Source organism: Micromesistius poutassou (assembly GCF_964030765.1).
Source record: "Micromesistius poutassou genome assembly, chromosome: 2".
In the NCBI taxonomy this organism is placed as follows: Eukaryota; Metazoa; Chordata; class Actinopteri; order Gadiformes; family Gadidae; genus Micromesistius; species Micromesistius poutassou.
In genome coordinates, this window is record NC_140272.1 from 3406192 (window position 1) to 3424194 (window position 18003).

General features: G+C 46.1%; 1 protein-coding gene across 2 annotated transcripts in view; it reads left to right on the forward strand.

The window, feature by feature from the left end:
- Positions 1-15740, forward strand: part of alpl (alkaline phosphatase, biomineralization associated) — a 22309-nt gene extending 6569 nt beyond the window's left edge. For both annotated transcript variants that reach the window (XM_084463862.1, XM_084463863.1), the window contains exons 6-12: positions 2236-2411; positions 2948-3088; positions 4106-4175; positions 10501-10635; positions 11649-11840; positions 14183-14302; positions 14981-15740. In XM_084463862.1, coding sequence (XP_084319988.1) covers positions 2236-2411; positions 2948-3088; positions 4106-4175; positions 10501-10635; positions 11649-11840; positions 14183-14302; positions 14981-15243 — 1097 coding nt within the window. In that variant the 3' untranslated portion in view covers positions 15244-15740. The remainder of the gene's footprint in view (positions 1-2235; positions 2412-2947; positions 3089-4105; positions 4176-10500; positions 10636-11648; positions 11841-14182; positions 14303-14980) is intronic.
- The last annotated feature ends 2263 nt before the right edge of the window (positions 15741-18003 follow it).

The window sequence follows — 18003 nt, forward strand, 5'->3', positions numbered from 1 at the left end:
CTTCGGACCCAGCACGCCTCAGCCCAGTAGTGAGGGTGCGGTATAGCCCAGCTCAGTTACGGCTCGCGTTTCCACCGCGGCCAGTAGCATTATGGTAGGGCGGGGTTTAAGCCGGACGGCGATAACCGCGGCAGCTACGTGAGCATCGTGACCTCACAGCAGCCCGGCACAGTGTAGCCTGCTAATAAATCCAAGGAAAAAGAAAGAATGCGACACAATGAACAAAGAGCAACAATGTAGGACGTCCAAGAAGGACGGCAAACTTTGTCGCAACATTTTCTGTCGTTGTCCAGAAATACCTTGCAGAAATACCTTGCGGGTACTGTGTTTGTTTGTTATTATCCCCATGCACCCGCACTCTCCGGTGGAAATGCCCCATTAGAATGATCTGGGGTCAAAAGTCCAGAGTCGTCATTCCTTAGAGCAGCCATTCTCAACCTTGGGGTCCCCACCCCAATTGGGGTCGCAAGATGATTTCTGGGGGTCGCCAAATCATTTTGGAAAAATATTAAATTTATTTATTATTTATTTATTTAATTTTGATCAAAATTAATGTAGTGTCCGACCGGACGTTAGAAGGACGACGAGCGGTTGGGCTCAAACAGGTATTTTATTACTCAAAACCAGTTACTGTCGGCCGTAACTACAACAAAACAACAACGAACCTGCCCACTAGTCTCATGTCTGCCCTTCTCATTCACACATACAGACACTAGGGCTGTCAACGAATATTCTAAATTCGAATATATATTTGAATTGTTTTGAAAAACAGACATTCGAAGGTGAAAATTAATATTCAAATGTGGAAAAACACACCCGCGGCGCGGCTGTCTGCTTTGCGAGAGTGCAAGAGTCAAGCGACAAGTCAAGCGACAAGAGTCGGGACCTTAAATTGCTTGCACAAAACTCTTGATCAGCACTCAGCATTTGTTTATTGTTGTTCTTTATTTAAACCAGTATGCGCAGAGAGAGTGAGAGAGAGAGAGCGAGAGAGAGAGAGAGAGAGCGAGAGAAAAAGAGAGCGAGTGAGCGAGCGAGAGCGAGGTCTGTGGTCTTGGCCATTAGTTCATTTACTTATTTTTGTGTAGATAATATGTTGTAAAATATGGTTCAACTTAAATAAACTACATATACAAGTAGTTATGTCTTGTTTGTCCTGTTATTGACGTAATGCTAGTCATTGACATAATGCGCAAATATAGATATTCGAATAGTATTCGAATATATGGTGTTTTTTTTTAGGGAATATCCGAACGTCATTTTTTTTTTAGCATTCTTGACAGCCTTAGTGTGTGTGTGCGCAGTGTGCGAATTAAGGGGGAGCAGGGGGAGCTATAGCTCCCCTAGTGGTGATTTGAGCTCCCCTGGAAACATGGTTTGTGAAATTTTGGGGGAGCTCTAAAATATTGATATCATAGCCAAAGAAATGCTATTTTGGGCATGGTTTTTCTCAAATGTGTAAAATAAGTTAAATAAAGTTATATTTTGAGTTTATGATTCATGAAAAACGTAGCCTAATGCTTGTCATTACCGCGCTAGAGCCGCTCGAAGCGTGAGTTAGGCTGCCGCTACAGGCTGGCTGCTCCCTTAACAACCCACAACCCTGTCCGCGACCAACCCCCCACCCCCCACCCCGTCAACAATCTTGAACGAGCGTAACCAACCCCCCTCCCCCCCCCCCCCCCCCCCCGTCAACAATCCTGTCCGCGACCACCCCCCCCCCCCCCCCCGTCAACAATCCTGTCCGCGACCCCGGAATTGGGGGTCGCAACTCAAAAAGGTTGAACCACTGCCTTAGAGGACCTTGACGACAGGTGCAACTAAACAAATGTTTCTGGGCTCCCCGACCTCCGGACGGTTCACATTCTCCGCTGTGAGACGACAGGTGGGAGCCTGTCCCCCACAACGAGTGTCGCTTTTATTAACTCTGTGGGGCCGCAAAAAGACGCCACAGATTCCTCTCAAGTGGAGAACACGAGTCTCCTCCACAATCCTCACACTCCAGGGAAAGGTGCGAACTCACAGCCCTGTTCGTGGATGTGATTCCAGCTACGTGGGCGGAGCTTATGTTACTATATTGTTGTTTCATCCAAAGATACTACAGTTCAGTTATATGTTGTTCATGAGCCGGTGGAGGCGAGCGCGTCTTGCTCAGGGATGTTTAAAGGTGGATCTTGGTTTTCGAACCCGGGACCTAGACTATCCCGCATTCCGATGTCACATGTTGTATTTCAGGGAAGGCGGTGGGCATCGTGACCACGACGCGGGTCAACCACGCCACGCCCAGCGCCGCCTACGCCCACTGCGTGGACCGCGACTGGTACTCGGACAACGAGATGCCCGCCGACGCCGTGGAGGCGGGCTGCAAGGACATCGCCCGGCAGCTCTTCGAAAACATCCCCGACATCGACGTGGGTTTCCTTTACTTCCCGGGATTTAACACAGAACACAGGGTCCAAGGATTAACACAGGGTCCAAGGATTAACACAGGGTCCATGGATTAACACAGGGTCCATGGATTAACACAGGGTCCAAGGATTAACACAGGGTCCAAGGATTAACACAGGGTCCATGGATTAACACAGGGTCCAAGGATTAACACAGGGTCCATGGATTAACACAGGGTCCAAGGATTAACACAGGGTCCATGGATTAACACAGGGTCCATGGATTAACACAGGGTCCAAGGATTAACACAGGGTCCAAGGATTAACACAGGGTCCATGGATTAACACAGGGTCCAAGGATTAACACAGGGTCCATGGATTAACACAGGGTCCATGGATTAACACAGGGTTTTGCATGTATATATATATTTACTTTGGTCTATATTTGTTTTGCATGCTCCCTCTAGTCTAGCGTATTGTCATTATTAGTATATTACCATAACAGCGTGTTCAGAGCTGGGGTCAGCAGCGCTGTACTAAAGAGGCAGCTTGTGCCACAGGTCATCATGGGAGGGGGCAGGAAGTACATGTACCCCAAGAACACGTCCGACGTGGAGTACCCCGGGCAGGCCAAGCACAGCGGAACCCGGAAGGACGGACGAAACCTGGTGCAGGAATGGGTGGACCGGAATACTGAGAAGGTACGGAGGACCCCTGTCTGTCTCTCTCTGTCTCTTTCCCTGTCTCCCTCTGTCTCTCTCTCTGTTTCTCTCTCCGTCTCTGTCTCCCTCTGTTTCTCTCTCTGTCTCTCTCTCTCGGTCTCTGTCTCCCTCTGTCTCTCTCTGTCTCTGTCTCTCTCGGTCTCTCTCTCCATCTCTGTCTCTCTCGGTCTCTTGGCACACCCGGTAATTTCACCGTCTTGCCTGTGTGAAATCGAGGGGGTAAAATCCCCCGTCTTCATGGAGCGGGCTTTCTTGGTTCACTGGAGAAGGTGGGGCTGAATAATTTGCATACAACAATCTTTTTTATTTTTTTTATGATTCAAGACACGCATGCAAGAATGAGTTCATATCTGAGTGTAGGCTACAAACGCCATTAACTATTTACAAGTGCAGAAACGCCAACATATTCTTTATTTTGCTGACCACTTGTTTTTTATCCCGACAAAAGCCTCTTAAGGACAGTTCCTCTGCGTCTTTCTCGTAGATCGCACCGTCTTTCCCCATCTTCATCTTCTCTCACATGATCAGCAGCTCGCAGATTTCACCGTCTCTCCAGTTAGAACTGCTCATGTTGATATCGCTGCGTTGTCTAGACAACGCAGCAACACCTCTACCCAAGTCCCACCTCTGTAACTCCGGAGCATTCTAATCACATTTACATCAGAATGAAACCGCCAATGTGTGTAGGGTCCGGGAGGGTAAATTTGGGTGCTAGTGCAAGCCGGCAATTTACCTCGGGCAGTGTAAAGGTGCAGACCATGCCGGAAAAAAGGCGTGCATAAGACGGTCATATTTGGCAGTGTATATATGTCAATATGCCCGTCTTTCTCTTTCTCACCCCGTTCTTCTCTCTCTCAGCCACTCTATATCTCTCTCCCATCTTTCTCTCTATCCCCCATCCCTCTCTCTCTCTCTCTTGACCCATTAGCCTCTCTCTCTCGTACCAATGAGCCACAGCTGACTGTTCCTGTGTGTGTGTGTTTCTGTACTGAGCAGAAAGGACACTACGTGTGGAACAAGAAGGACCTGCTCTCTCTGAACCCCACCAAGGTGGACTACCTTCTGGGTGAGTGTCCACTGCTCCCACTGCCCTACTGCCCCCACTGCCCTACTTCCCCCACTGCCCTACTCCCCCCACTGCCCTACTCCCCCCACTGCCCTACCGCCCCCACTGCCCTACTCCCCCCACTGCCCTACTGCCCCCACTGCCCCACTGCCCTACTGCCCCTACTGCCCCACTGCCCCTACTGCCCCACTGCCCTACTTCCCCCACTGCCCTACTGCCCCCACTGCCCCACTGCCCTACTGCCCCCACTGCCCTACTGCCCCCACTGCTCCCACTGCTCCCACTGCCCCCACCCCACTGCTCCCACTGCTCCCACATGACGTGGGCCTTCGTGACCCACAGGTGGCGCCAAGCCCGTTTTTAAACGCTGTGGTTGGTCGTATGTGTCAGGCTAATAGGGATACTGTGCAGATATTCTAGCACCTTAACTTCAGCCGGCCCGGGTCTGTGCCGGGTTACTCTGGGAACAGCTGATTGGCTCTCCGGACCTTCTCCTCCACCCGGAGCGACTCCCGAACCCAAAACACGTTGAGGAGTCGTCGGGACGCAGGGCCCGATGCAGAGCACAGAGGAGGATACGTTGACCATCCTGCCCTCAACGCTCACGGGGACTGTCAGCTCCCGGCCGGATAAGATGGATGCACGGATGTGGACACAGCGGGAATATCGGGAATGCACCATTATGTGTTCCAGCGAGAGCTGCTGGATCAGAATAAGGGAGCCTTCAGGGCGGCAGGGGAGCGGAGCCGGAGTGAGGCCGAGGGAGAGCAGGGAGGAGCCCGGGAGCGAGGGCCAGCATCAACACTGTGTGACGTGGGGTCAAGAAGGAAAGGGTCAGGGGGGAAGGGGCAGGATGAGGGAAGCCTGGACAGAGCCAATGAGGGGAGCGTGTTCTTCAACAGGTTCAGCACAGGACCTCCACTGGCTCCTCCCCTTACCCTAGCTACCCAGACCCCACAGGCTCCTCCCCTTACCCTAGCTACACAGGACCTCCACTGCCTCCCACAGCCTCACCCAAGACACGTGTTGATGCCAGGTGTGAACAGGCCCGACATGCCTCAAAGAACTTTGGGCAGAAGCCCAAAGTTCTTTGAGGCATGTCGGGCCTGTTCACATGAAAACACAATCATCTCAATCATTGTTGTACATGAAAACACAATCATCTCCCTGCTTCAGCAAGCCTACTCTCTCCTGGACAGAGGAAGCCATGAGGACCTACTCTCTCCTGGACAGAGGAAGCCATGAGGACCTACTCTCTCCTGGACAGAGGAAGCCATGAGGACCTACTCTCTCCTGGACAGAGGAAGCCATGAGGACCTACTCTCTCCTGGACAGAGGCCGCCCCATGAGAACCATGTCTGTTGATTTCTCCAACGTAAACAACGTTGAACATGAGCCAGCATACACTGCTGCGTGAGAAGCTCCAAAAGATCCAGGAAACGCCTCCACAACCTCCTGTGAACTGAGTACCTGACGGGAACACCAGTGGATGCGTGTCTGAGCAGGTAGCCAGCAGCGCAGAGCACCCCAGGGACTGAACCGCCCCTGGACAGAGGCCACCCCATCAGAACCTACTCTCTCCTGGACAGTAGGGCTGCAACGATTCGTCAACGTTGTCGTCAAAAATCGATAATAGAAATAGTCGACAATGAATTCCATTGTCGACAATTGTCGCCAGACGTGTTTTTCCAATGGAGTGAGGCATCTCACTTACATTACAATCTCTGCCGAGAGTCGCACATGCGCAATAGCGTCTCTGCCGAGCGGTAACGTATACAGAAATGGCGGCGTCCTACACAGCAGCTACGCGTACCAAAACTAAAAGTATTTTAGCCTGGATATGGCGAATAAAAAGATTACTTTCAAGGTTTGCAAAGCAGACCTTGCGTATCACGGCAGCACCTCGGTGATGCACGAACATTTAAAGAGAAAGCATGTCGGACAGTTGATCGAAACGGAGTCTAACTCGCCTCGGTAAGATTCAAGTAACATTCAAGCCGATATGTTTTGTTTTTCAAATCGAATTATCTCGGTGGATAACCGCGCCTGCGGTGTGGAAACCGTGTGCTTAAATCCTTCCCAGCGCTTCATCCGAGCAGTGTTTGTAATAACGCTGTTTAAAATAACGGCGTTAGGTAACGCTGTTATTTTTTCAGTAACAGGGTAATTTAACTAATTAATTTTTCCGTTACTGTTACTGACAGTTAAATGCGGTGCGTTACAAAACTGCTAGTGAGGAGACCGGGTTTAACAAAGAGATAAGCGATTATGATTGGCTAAGGCAGAGTCGTGTTTCATGGTAGCCAATCGGAGCCAGTGTTTTTACACACAAGCCAGGATACGCGTGCCACGCACACACGCACACACAAACACCAAACAGATTCGATGAAGCAGTAGAAATGGCGAGTCCAGAGCAATCCGATGAAAAGTTGGCATTTTCAAGGTGGAGATATAAGCACTACTTCAAATTCATTGAGGTCAAAGGCAAGAACGTGCATGTAAAGTGAACATTATGTCCAGGAGCAAAGACTTTGTCGACATCCGTTGTAAGCAACTCTAATTTAATGAAGCATCCCACAACGACACACACATCTACAAAGCTACTTTTTTTTTTTTTTTACAGTAACGCAAATAATTACTTTCCTTGGTAACTAGTTACTTTTATTATAGAGTAATTCAGTTACTAACTCTGTTATATATATATATATATAGCATTTTTCATTGTATGGGTACTTCATTGTTTTCATAAAGTACCCATCTTTCTTTCGTTTATTATCATTTGCCACATAATTAAAGCAACCTCATGCTAAATTTAAGAAAAATGTAATAATTATCAAATTAGTCGACTAATCGTTTCAATAGTCGGTGACTAGTCGACTATTAAAATAGTCGTTAGTTGCAGCCCTACTGGACAGAGGAAGCCATGAGGACCTACTCTCTCCTGGACAGAGGAAGCCATGAGGACCTACTCTCTCCTGGACAGAGGAAGCCATGAGGACCTACTCTCTCCTGGACAGAGGCCGCCCCATGAGAACCATGTCTGTTGATTTCTCCAACGTCTTGAACACGAGCCAGCGTACACTGCTGCGTAAGAAGCTCCAAAAGATCCAGGAAACGCCTCCACAACCTCCTGTGAACTGAGTACCTGACGGGAACACCAGTGGATGCATGCCTGAGCAGGTAGCCAGCAGCGCAGAGCACCCCAGGGACTGAACTGAGGAAGCCATGAGGGCCTACTCTCTCCTGGACAGAGGAAGCCATGAGGACCTACTCTCTCCTGGACAGAGGCCACCCCATGAGAACCATGTCTGTTGATTTCTCCAAAAGATCCAGGAAACACCTCCACAACCTCCTGTGAACTGAGTACCTGACAGGAACACCAGTGGATGCGTGTCTGAGCAGGTACTGAACCACAGGGACTGAACTGTCACCATTCTTCTCCACCCTTCCAGATGACTGCAGGTGTGGGGTGTGTCAGTGGGGTGCTGGAGATGGAGTTCAGGGAACTGGTGGGCCTCTTTGTGGCATGGTGTGGGAGAAACAACCTCCTCTTAAATGTGATCAAACAAAGGAGATGTTGTGGATGTCAGGAGGACCTGTGGGGTATTCCACAAAGCCGGTTTTATCACTTACCCAGCTAAGTTAACCCAGGGTTAGCGGCAACCCTAGGTTTTCTGTTCCAAAATGAACACAGTATGTAAGTTGCTATAGAAACATATGCTCTCAATCAAACCTGGTCGGAGCAGGTTTTGCGCAGGTTAAGTTTTGAAGATAACCCGGTTTTGCTCAGGGTATTTAAACCCGCGTTTATTGCAGCTTTTACGTGTTCACAATGGCATGCCCTTTTGACGAGAGGCCTGTTGATATCGGAGCGCAAATAATTTGTGCAATTCACAGAGAGATTAATTAGACCACGGCTCGACATATTGTCATTTCCGGATGACTTTTTGCTGGAGAGATATAGTTTTTCACGTGATTCTTTGATATATTTAAATAGCCTTCTCCAACCCTACATTGCAAATTACCAATCGTGGATCTGCCCTCAGTTCACTACAAACAATTTGCATAGCTTTCTGTTTTTTTTGCGACGGGTAGCTTTTTGTACAGTGTAGGAGATGCTGAGCACATAGGCAAAGCTACCGTTTGCCGCTCAGTGCGTCTGTCTTGCGCTGAAGCGGTTGTTGCGTAACTTCATCGTTTTTCCAGGCCATAAACCCACGAGACGCATTAAAATGGAGTTTCACCAACTTGCAGGTCAGCATTATCCACTTTCAGTGTTCCCAAATGGCACCGAAATTATCCTTGTTGACTTTTCATCTGGGTGTTATGTTTCAGGATTTCCTAATGTAATTGGGTGCATTGATGGCACACATCCAATGTGAGCAATACATTTAGCAATACACACAGGGTGTGTTGCATTATGAACATATCATAGACCTCATAATTGTCTCAAAGTTTGTATTTGATCGCAGGGCAATTCGATGGGGGGGATCTCCTAGGAAACACTGTTTTCTTCCATCATTTTTATTCTTTAGTTGCTGAGGGAGGAAAAAGAATATAATTAGTACCTTGAATAGCAATATCATGTCCACTTTGAATTTCTGCTCAAGATCGGTAAAATACACGGCCCGTTTCGCCATTTTGATCAGGATTTACATGATCCATACATCACGTCTTTATAGGTTTGCCGTGAACGCGCACAACCCTGTGTTAACCAACCCTGTGTTGATTGAACTAATTCATAACCGGTGCTGTGGAACCGAAGCTCTGGGTTAGTCAGCGTTAGAGTTCAGCGTTAACTCTGTGTTTGTTAAACCTCCGTTCTTGGAATACCCCACTGGAGTATGCTGAATTCTGTCTCCATCCTGGGAGAAAAGGGGGGGGGGGTGGAGGGCGACAGACACCAGGACGTTCATCTGGACAGACTGGACTGGAACTGACGCTGGCTGCAGGAAGAGGCAGAGCAGGCGCATGTTGTTCAACATGTGTACAACATGCTGCACATCTTCTACCAGTCTGTTGTGGCCAGGGTCATTTTCTATGCAGCCATCTGTTTGGACAGCAGCATCACAGCTGACAACTCATAGAAACTATTAACTATTATTACTAACTATCTATCTATCTATTTCTATTGCATTTCGGATTCGGTGCAACAATCTATTCAGAACCTACAGAGCTCTTTTAACATCCTGCAGGACGGTCTAGTGGACCTCAGGCTTGTTCTTAATACAGACAAAACAAAATATATGTGCTTCTCCAGAGCAAGAACTACAAATTTTAATGATTTCACTATTTCTACAAAGAATGGATTTTTAATTGAAAGAGTCACAGAATATAAATATCTCGGCATCTGGATAGATGATAAACTCACTTTTAATTTTCACATAAAAAAATCTTGTGTGTCGATTGCGACAATAAATTGGCTATTTGTATAGGAACAAAACCACCTTCCCTTTATTTTGTAGGAAAATGATTATTGAGGCAGTTTTCATGTCTGTCCTTGATTACGGTGATGTGGTTTACTGGCATGCATCACATTCATGTCTTAAACTCCTGGACTCGGTTTTTCACTCTGCTCTGAGGTTCATCACAGGAGATGCCTATGGCACACACCATCGTGTCTTATATGGAAAGGTTGGGTGGTCCTCTCTAAAAGATAGACATAACACACATTGGCACATTTTTATTTATAAAGCCCTGTCCGGGAAACTTCCCCATTATTTGTCTTAAATGCTGCAAATTTCAGATGGGCTTTTTCAAACACGCTCCACTGACATGCTTATGCTTCATGTTCCTCATGTCAGGTCTGAGCTTGGAAAGACAGCTTTTAGCTTCAGTGCCCATGACTCCTGGAATAACTTACAGCAACAAATTAAAAGTAATACCTTAATATCCTTTAACCAATTGACACATTATCATAAATCTGCCAAACTCTACCTGCAACTGTTTTAATTAAGCTATATTTTATTTCCAGCCATTCCACATCTGTGTAAATGTTAAAATTTTCTTTTTCTCTTTATCAGTTGTATATTTGATGTATTTGCATTGTATATTGTGTATATATTGTTTTTGCTGACTCGACATCATTGCAAATAAGGGTCACCTATCAATTGATCTTTCGAGTATAAATAAAGGTTAAATGAAAATGAAATGAAATCTATCTATCATCGATCTATAATCTATCAACCATCTATCTATAATCTATTATCTATCTATCTATAATCTATTATCTATAATCTATCTATCATCTATCTATCATCGATCTAGCTATAATCTACCAATCATCATCTATCTATAATCGATCTATGGTTTTGCGTGTCCCCAGGTCTATTTGAACCAGCCGACCTGACTTATGACCTGGAGAGGAACACAGAAACAGACCCCTCGCTCACGGAGATGGTGGAGGTGGCCATCAAGATCCTACGGAGGAATCCTAATGGATTCTACCTGCTGGTGGAGGGTCAGTATAGTCCAGCAGCAAACCGGGACCCTTAAACCTTATTCTGACCCCCCTTACTCGCGTCAAGACAAAGCAGACCATCAGCTGAGCTCACTGAGCTCTATAGAGCTGTGCTCTCTATAGAGCTGCACTGTGTCCTCTCTATAGAACTGCAGAAATTACCTACGACAATTGCAGCTCTGAAACAACATGAATACTCTAGACCAGCCTCAGCAATGCAATGAGCAAACAGCACGGAGAGAGTGAGTTATCACCAGAACTACAAACAGCACGGAGAGAGTGAGAGTTATCACCAGAACTACAAACAGCACGGAGAGAGTGAGAGTTATCACCAGAACTACAAACAGCTATCCCTTAAGCAGAATGCAAATCCTCCTGACAATCATCACATCATTGTGTGTGCACTTCAGTAGAATATATTAAATATATATATGCATATATATATATATATATACAATGGCCCTGGGTGGAGAATGTGTGACAGCAGACAAATCAAACACCCACAGTAAAGCGTTTGCCTCTTGCTGATCGCGTCATCCAAGGTTTCACCATAGTTGGTTTTCAAATGCTTTTCAAAACCTTTGGATTTCTGAACCGATTTGGTGTGGGTCTTCCTGTAATTAAATCCAAGCCGTTTTGAAGGGTTTATTTCCTCAGAAACATTCATGTTTAGATGTTGATTGTAAAATAATGAATTAATTAAATACAATTTGAATATCTCAGGTCCTCGCCGACGATTCCCCTCTTTAGGATAGTCTAACCAATCAGACTCTAGTATCCCATGATGCATTTCGATTTTCACTTGAACAATGGCGCCCACATATAAAGATACTAACATGAATATCTAACCATTGGAGAAGTCTGCAATGAGTCCTCAACACTGCTTCCCTGCTGCCGTTCATTCATAGCTGCCACGTACTTGTACAGCCACGCTGCCAACCAACCCTGTGTGTGCAGCGGCCTCGATGGGCTCTGAACCAGCCGGAGACAAACCCAATGCTCTGTTGTGTCAGGGGGACGCATCGACCACGGACACCACGAGGGCAAGGCCAAGCAGGCCCTGCACGAGGCCGTGGAGATGGACCGTGCTATTGGTCAGGCTGACCTGATGACTAGCACGCAGGACACCCTTACCGTGGTTACCGCTGACCACTCCCACCTGTTCGGCTTTGGCGGCTACACAGACAGAGGAAACTCCATATTTGGTTAGTGTGAAGGGGTTGTGATGAAGATGATGATAATGATAGTGCTGAGGATGGTGGTGGTGGTGGTGGAGGTGATGAAGATGATGATAATGATACTGCTGAGGATGGTGGTGGTGATGATGGTGGTGGTGGTGGAGGTGATGAAGATGATGATAATGATAGTGCTGAGGATGGTGGTGGTGATGATGGTGGTGGTGGTGGAGGTGATGAAGATGATGATAATGATACTGCTGAGGATGTTGGTGGTGATGATGGGGGTGGTGATGATGGGGGTGGTGGTGGTGATTGTTATGATGAGGATGATGATGACCATTCTTAGGTCTACTAGTCCACTCGAATATATATTTTCACTCGAGTTTTCCTAAACTTTGAAAAGTAAACCTATAACCTTATCTCAAAACTGGCTCAATCCACCGCCAACCGGTGGTCTTATCATGAAACCTTACAATGTAAACCTGACAACGGTCATACCTTACCTTACCTAAGGTCTACCTTAGAGTTGGTTCCTAAGGTCTACCTTAGGGTTGGTTTCTAAAGCCCAGTTCAGACCAAAGATTCGCGACGCAACGACTTGCAACGAGACGGTTTTAGAACGTCGCAGGGGAAAAGTTGCAGCAGTGTGAACTGGTCGTCGCAAGGCGTCGCAAGGCGTTGCAAGGAGTCGCCAAAGATTGAACATGTCAAATCGCCAGGTCCAGTTTTAGAACGCAACGATGTGGCTATTTCTCTTCAGCCAATCAGGACACAGCACAGAACAATTTAGGCTTATTAAATAGGCCTACTAGAGATGCTAGAGATGCTAACGATATTATCTTTGGTTCCAGAACAACGATTGTAGATAATGTTAGGCTTGAGCTGATTCATTGACATTATTTTAACGGGACCACCGTTACCGTTACACGTTAGCCATTGTTATGGTTACATGCTGCCAGTCCGACATGCGCCCATTCCGACAGTCCTGTGCACGTATGCAAATTAGCCATGTGCGCCAAACAGAAGAAGGGCCCTATCTTGCGCCCGGCGCAATTGACTTTCTACACCGACGCATCTGTCGTTGCTAGTTTGCACCCGGCGCAAAGCTGATTTTCTCCCGCAGCAACCAGGCACCACTACACTTGCATGTTAAATATTATGATGTCAAAGATTATTCATACGTGTGAAACTGCATATAAATAGCGTGTGGATTGTGGAAACATATTTTTCCATAGGGGCTGCATGAATGAACATGAATGAAGTATAGTAGGCTATGCCATGCGTTAAAATAATAATAATAACAATAATACATTCGAGCAAAGTATATTCCAGGCTTCCAAAACAAAATCGAGTTTTAGGGTAAATGATTGGTTAAATGATTTGGGAAAGAACAGCTGATACAGCGGTAAGTTGTAGGCCTACTTTTAAATCAATGCATCTGCAAACACCGTACAGCAAACACATGTTTTTGACAACGACATCGTGTACAAGCCCATTACTTTTAGGATTGATGAGTATTTGATTGTGAGAAAACATAGTTTTACCGCGAGTGAGTGTTTACAAGAATGAATGAATGCGGGTGATGCTTGGTGTGCGCGTGTGTGTGCGCGCCCATCTGTCTAAACACACGCAAATTAAACACGTAAGTGTATGAGAAGGAAATCGAGTCAAGTCGACCTGTGATAAGCAGCTGATTCTGAACGAACTCGTCTTCGAGATGGACGTGTTCTAACGCATTTTTAATCAATGAAATGTTAACACAACAGTATATATCCGACCATTTAATTTTCGAAATTTTAGGTGAAGCCGAGCTTCCCTTGCAGTCGAGAAGTCGCCACTACGAAAGAATGCAATGTATCCAACTAGCGGGATCTAAACAAACTAAGCTCCAGCGAATTACTACAATGCAGACGTAGTGGAGAATGGCGAAACACAGCAACTCTAGCCTACTCTCAACCAAAATAAAACTAATCGCAAACCTAAGTTAGGTTACTATTTAGCAGGATGGAAGTGATGCTGATGCGGCTCTCAGCTGTGCCAGAGCGTTCACAGTTACTAGGGAGACCACCTGCCGTCGCCGCCGGTGCAGCGGTGTGAACTGCCCCGTTTTTAGAACGTCTCAGCCCGTCTCGTCGCAAGGAGTCGCAAGGAGTTGCGAGTTGCAAGCAGTTGCAAGCAGTTGCGTCGCGAATCTTTGGTCTGAACTGGGCTTTAGGTATACCTTAGGGTCGGGTTCTAAGGTAACCGTGGAGCTCCAGGCTACAAGGAGCAGCCTGCGGGCTGATGATTGAGCTGCCTGCTTTAGGAACACACTTCCCCCTAAGGGACGTTAGGTGCGTTAGTGTGTTAGTGTGTTACTCTGTGTGCAGGTCTGGCCGCTATGATCAGTGACGTGGACCAGAAGCCCTTCACAGCCATCCTGTACGGCAACGGGCCCGGATACAAACTGGTCAACGGTGTTCGGGAGAACGTTTCCACCATCGATTACCGTAAGTACTGGTGTAGACCATACAGTAAGTATGATGTAGACCGTACCGTAAGTACTTATATAGACTGTACCGTAAGTACTGGTGTAGACCATACTGGTGTAGACCGTATCGTAAGCACTGGTTTAGACCGTACTGGTGTAGACCGTACCATAAGTACTGGTGTAGACCATACAGTAAGTACCGGTGTAGACCATACTGGTGTAGACCGTACCATAAGTACTGGTGTAGACTGTACTGGTGTAGACCATACAGTAAGTACCGGTGTAGACCATACTGGTGTAGACCGTACCATAAGTACTGGTGTAGACTGTAGCCCTGTCAAGGCTACTTATTAACAATAGCCATTTTGTTACAGTTGCAAAAGATGAAAAGACCGGTCACAATATGAAACATGTCTGTTTTCCCTCTGATTCGCTCTCTCTTTTCCTCTGGGCCTCTCCCTCTCATTGTCCTCTCTCTCTCTCTCTCTCTCTCTCTTTCTCTCTCTCTCTCTCTCTCTCTCTCTCTCTCTTTCGCTGTCCTTGTTTATTGGTTTATTGCTATCCTCTCACTCCTCTTCACACCCTCTCCGCCTCCAATGCTCCCCCCCCTCTCTCACCCCCCTCCCTCCTTCCCACTCTCCCTCCCCCCCTCCCTCCTCCGTCCCATCTCTCTCTCCTCTCCCTCCTCCCCCCCCAGAGGACAACAACTACCTGGCCCAGGCGGCAGTGCCGCTGTCCTCAGAGACCCACGGGGGCGAGGACGTGGCGGTGTTCGCTAAGGGCCCGATGGCCCACCTGCTGCACGGCGTCCACGAGCAGAACTACATCCCCCACGCCATGGCCTACGCGGCCTGCATCGGACAGAACCGCGCCCACTGCCTGGCGTCGGCCGCCGCCCCGCGGGGCCCTGCCCGGGCCGGTCTGGTCGCCCTGGCAACGGTGATGTGGCTGTTGGGTTGAATGACTCACCCCTTTGTTTCACTCCACCCCCGTCCGCTCTTAGCCCCTCCCACCTGCCCTTTGTCATTTGTTTGATCTTTTCGGCCTATGAACTTGATTTTTTTGTGACCACTAATTAGAGATTATTTTTTTTATTGTGTATGATTCGTCCTCATGTGGGCGGAGATTGGATCATTGAATGCTGATGATGTTTTGCTGAATATCGACAGGTTGATGTAACCCTAACCCTGACCCTATAAAGGAGCAGGGTTTCACACTTGGTCCATTTCCCTTTAGATTTCGTTCCCTTGTTCAAGTCAACGGCATCTACCTCATCAGTGGTCCTAGATCTCATGTTACTTCTTCTGGTTCAGGAAAGCACAGACGTGTTAACTGGGAACCAATTAGGTATTCTGGAACAACCTTGATGAAGCATCGTTACCGTTATGTTTGTAAAAACAAAACGAGATAAAGGAGTTCTGATATCTGTCGACCAATAAAGAACATTTGGCTGGTTTTCTTATACAGGTTTGTAATTGTTTAATTGTTTAAACTGTTTTAATTGTTTAAACTGTTTGTTACAACAACTATGTCAGTAATGTGATGCAGTGTTATATCAGAATGCTAGGGCGGGACATCACCGAAGGAATTAAAGGATTGGATCATTCAGGGTTTGATTGGCGCTAGAGGAAGTATCTACCTCCTATTGGTTACTTTTCAATGTGAAAGTCAGTCGATGTGAAAGGACAAACAAGTACATTTTTGTCCATACTTTAGAATCGTAAATGATGACAAAATCTGATAAAAACTGCATAAAATCGTATTTTGTGTGAAAAAGAAATATAAAGAAACAAAAAGGCCAAGGACCATCCCTACATCCTCATCCTCTGGATGTTCTCCTCAGCCTACGCGGTCGTTGAGCTGGAATGTGAGTAGAAAGCGACTGCATGCCGGCTACAGCGAGGAGTTTATGATGGCTGCGATCGGGAGCGGAAATCATGGCTAAACGGTGGAGAAGTTAAGCCCTTCCTGATTCCTCGGAAAATTCTTGACACGCAAACATAATTTCAGGACACGTACGCCCCGAGGGTTCGTCTCTCACCCGGCCGGAAGATAAAGAGCCTCGTCTCTCTCTCTTTCTGAATCTCCCGCTCCCTCTCTCTCTCCCTCTGTCTCCCTTTCTCTCTGCCTCCCTACCTCTCTCTCTCTTTCATTCTGAACGGCTCGCTCTCTTTCTGAACCTTTCTCTCTCCCTCTCTCTGAACCCATATCTCTCCATCATCTCGTATAATAAATAAAACAAATGAGGACCCATGGATAAACATAGAAAACAATCAAATACAGGGCAACAGCTTACTGTTAGCACTTTTTTCCAAGGACAACGTGAAATCAACAAATTTTGTCATTAATAGTACATTAAAAGCCTGGAATAAAATAAAAAAAAATCTCCATCAAGAAATAGGGCTTCCCAGGCACATAGTGATATGGAATAATCCATCAATTAACATGGAAACATGGATAAAAGGAGGAATTCAGAAGTTGTCAGATGTTACAAATTACGACACCGTGGTACCTTTCAGCGAATTAAAAAGTAAATATAGCCTAGCCTTAAAGATACAGAATTGTTTAGGTATATGCAACTGAAAAACTGGATTACTCGCAATTTTGACTTGGGAAAGAAAACCAGTCCTGAAATATCCAATATCTTAAGCAAAAGCGTCAAAAAGAAGAGACTGATTGGTTCTACAATTTGCTGATAAACGTGGAAAACAGCGATACATTATTAGAGAATATATATAATAAGTGGACTGAAGACTTAGGCGTTGATGTTAAAGAAAAATGGAAAGAATGCTTGTCACTAACATACCAATTAACCACTAATGAAAATCTGTGCCTAATACAGTTTAAGGTACGGGTATGACAAGAGTATACTATAGGCCTACTAGAGATACAATAAGCAAGTTTGATAACACATCGTCAGATAAATGTTTAAAGTGCAACCTATATGGTGACTCCCTCATGCACGCCTTTTGGTACTGCACAAGTATTAAGAAGATTTGGGAAAGCGTGTTGGTTATGTAAATATACTAACAGGAAAATTATATTCTCTCCAAGAAAATGTATTTTTCAAGATATAGAGGGGATGAGATATCCGACTAGTTGGCAGACACTTTTTTCCTCTCTTATCCTTAAAAAACGAATAGGCCTATTGCAAAACTGGAATAATAAGGAAGCACCGTCAATAGAAAATTGGAAGGCTTTGAAGTACTACCTGTGTATTGAAAGATCAATGTCAGAGGACAAAAATAAAAATAAACAATTTGATAGCCAATGGAGCCAAATTTATAATGCCCTCTAGAGCATGTCCTTAGACCCCCTTTTTCTTTTTGTCTTTTTCTTTTTTTATGTCGTGTGTGTGGGCGCGTGTGTGTGTGTGTGTGTGTGTGTCCGGTCTTGAATGTGGACCAGCATTGAGATAGAGCTGGTAAGTCCCGCCCCTTCCACCAAACCCCAGTGGACCTCTAGGTTGAAAAATCGTTAATGCAAGTGAATGTGAGAAAATAATTATTACGAGAAATTACAAGAAAGACTACATGTCGCCTATGTGACGTCACCCCATAACACGGTGACATGTAGTCTTTCTCGTTATGTCTTTTCCACAACTTCCAATATACTGTCAAACTCTTAACATGAAAAATTATATTAAAAATACACAGAAAACATATGTTGACATTCATGGCACAATTCAAACGGGACCAGAAAATAATTATTTTCTCACAT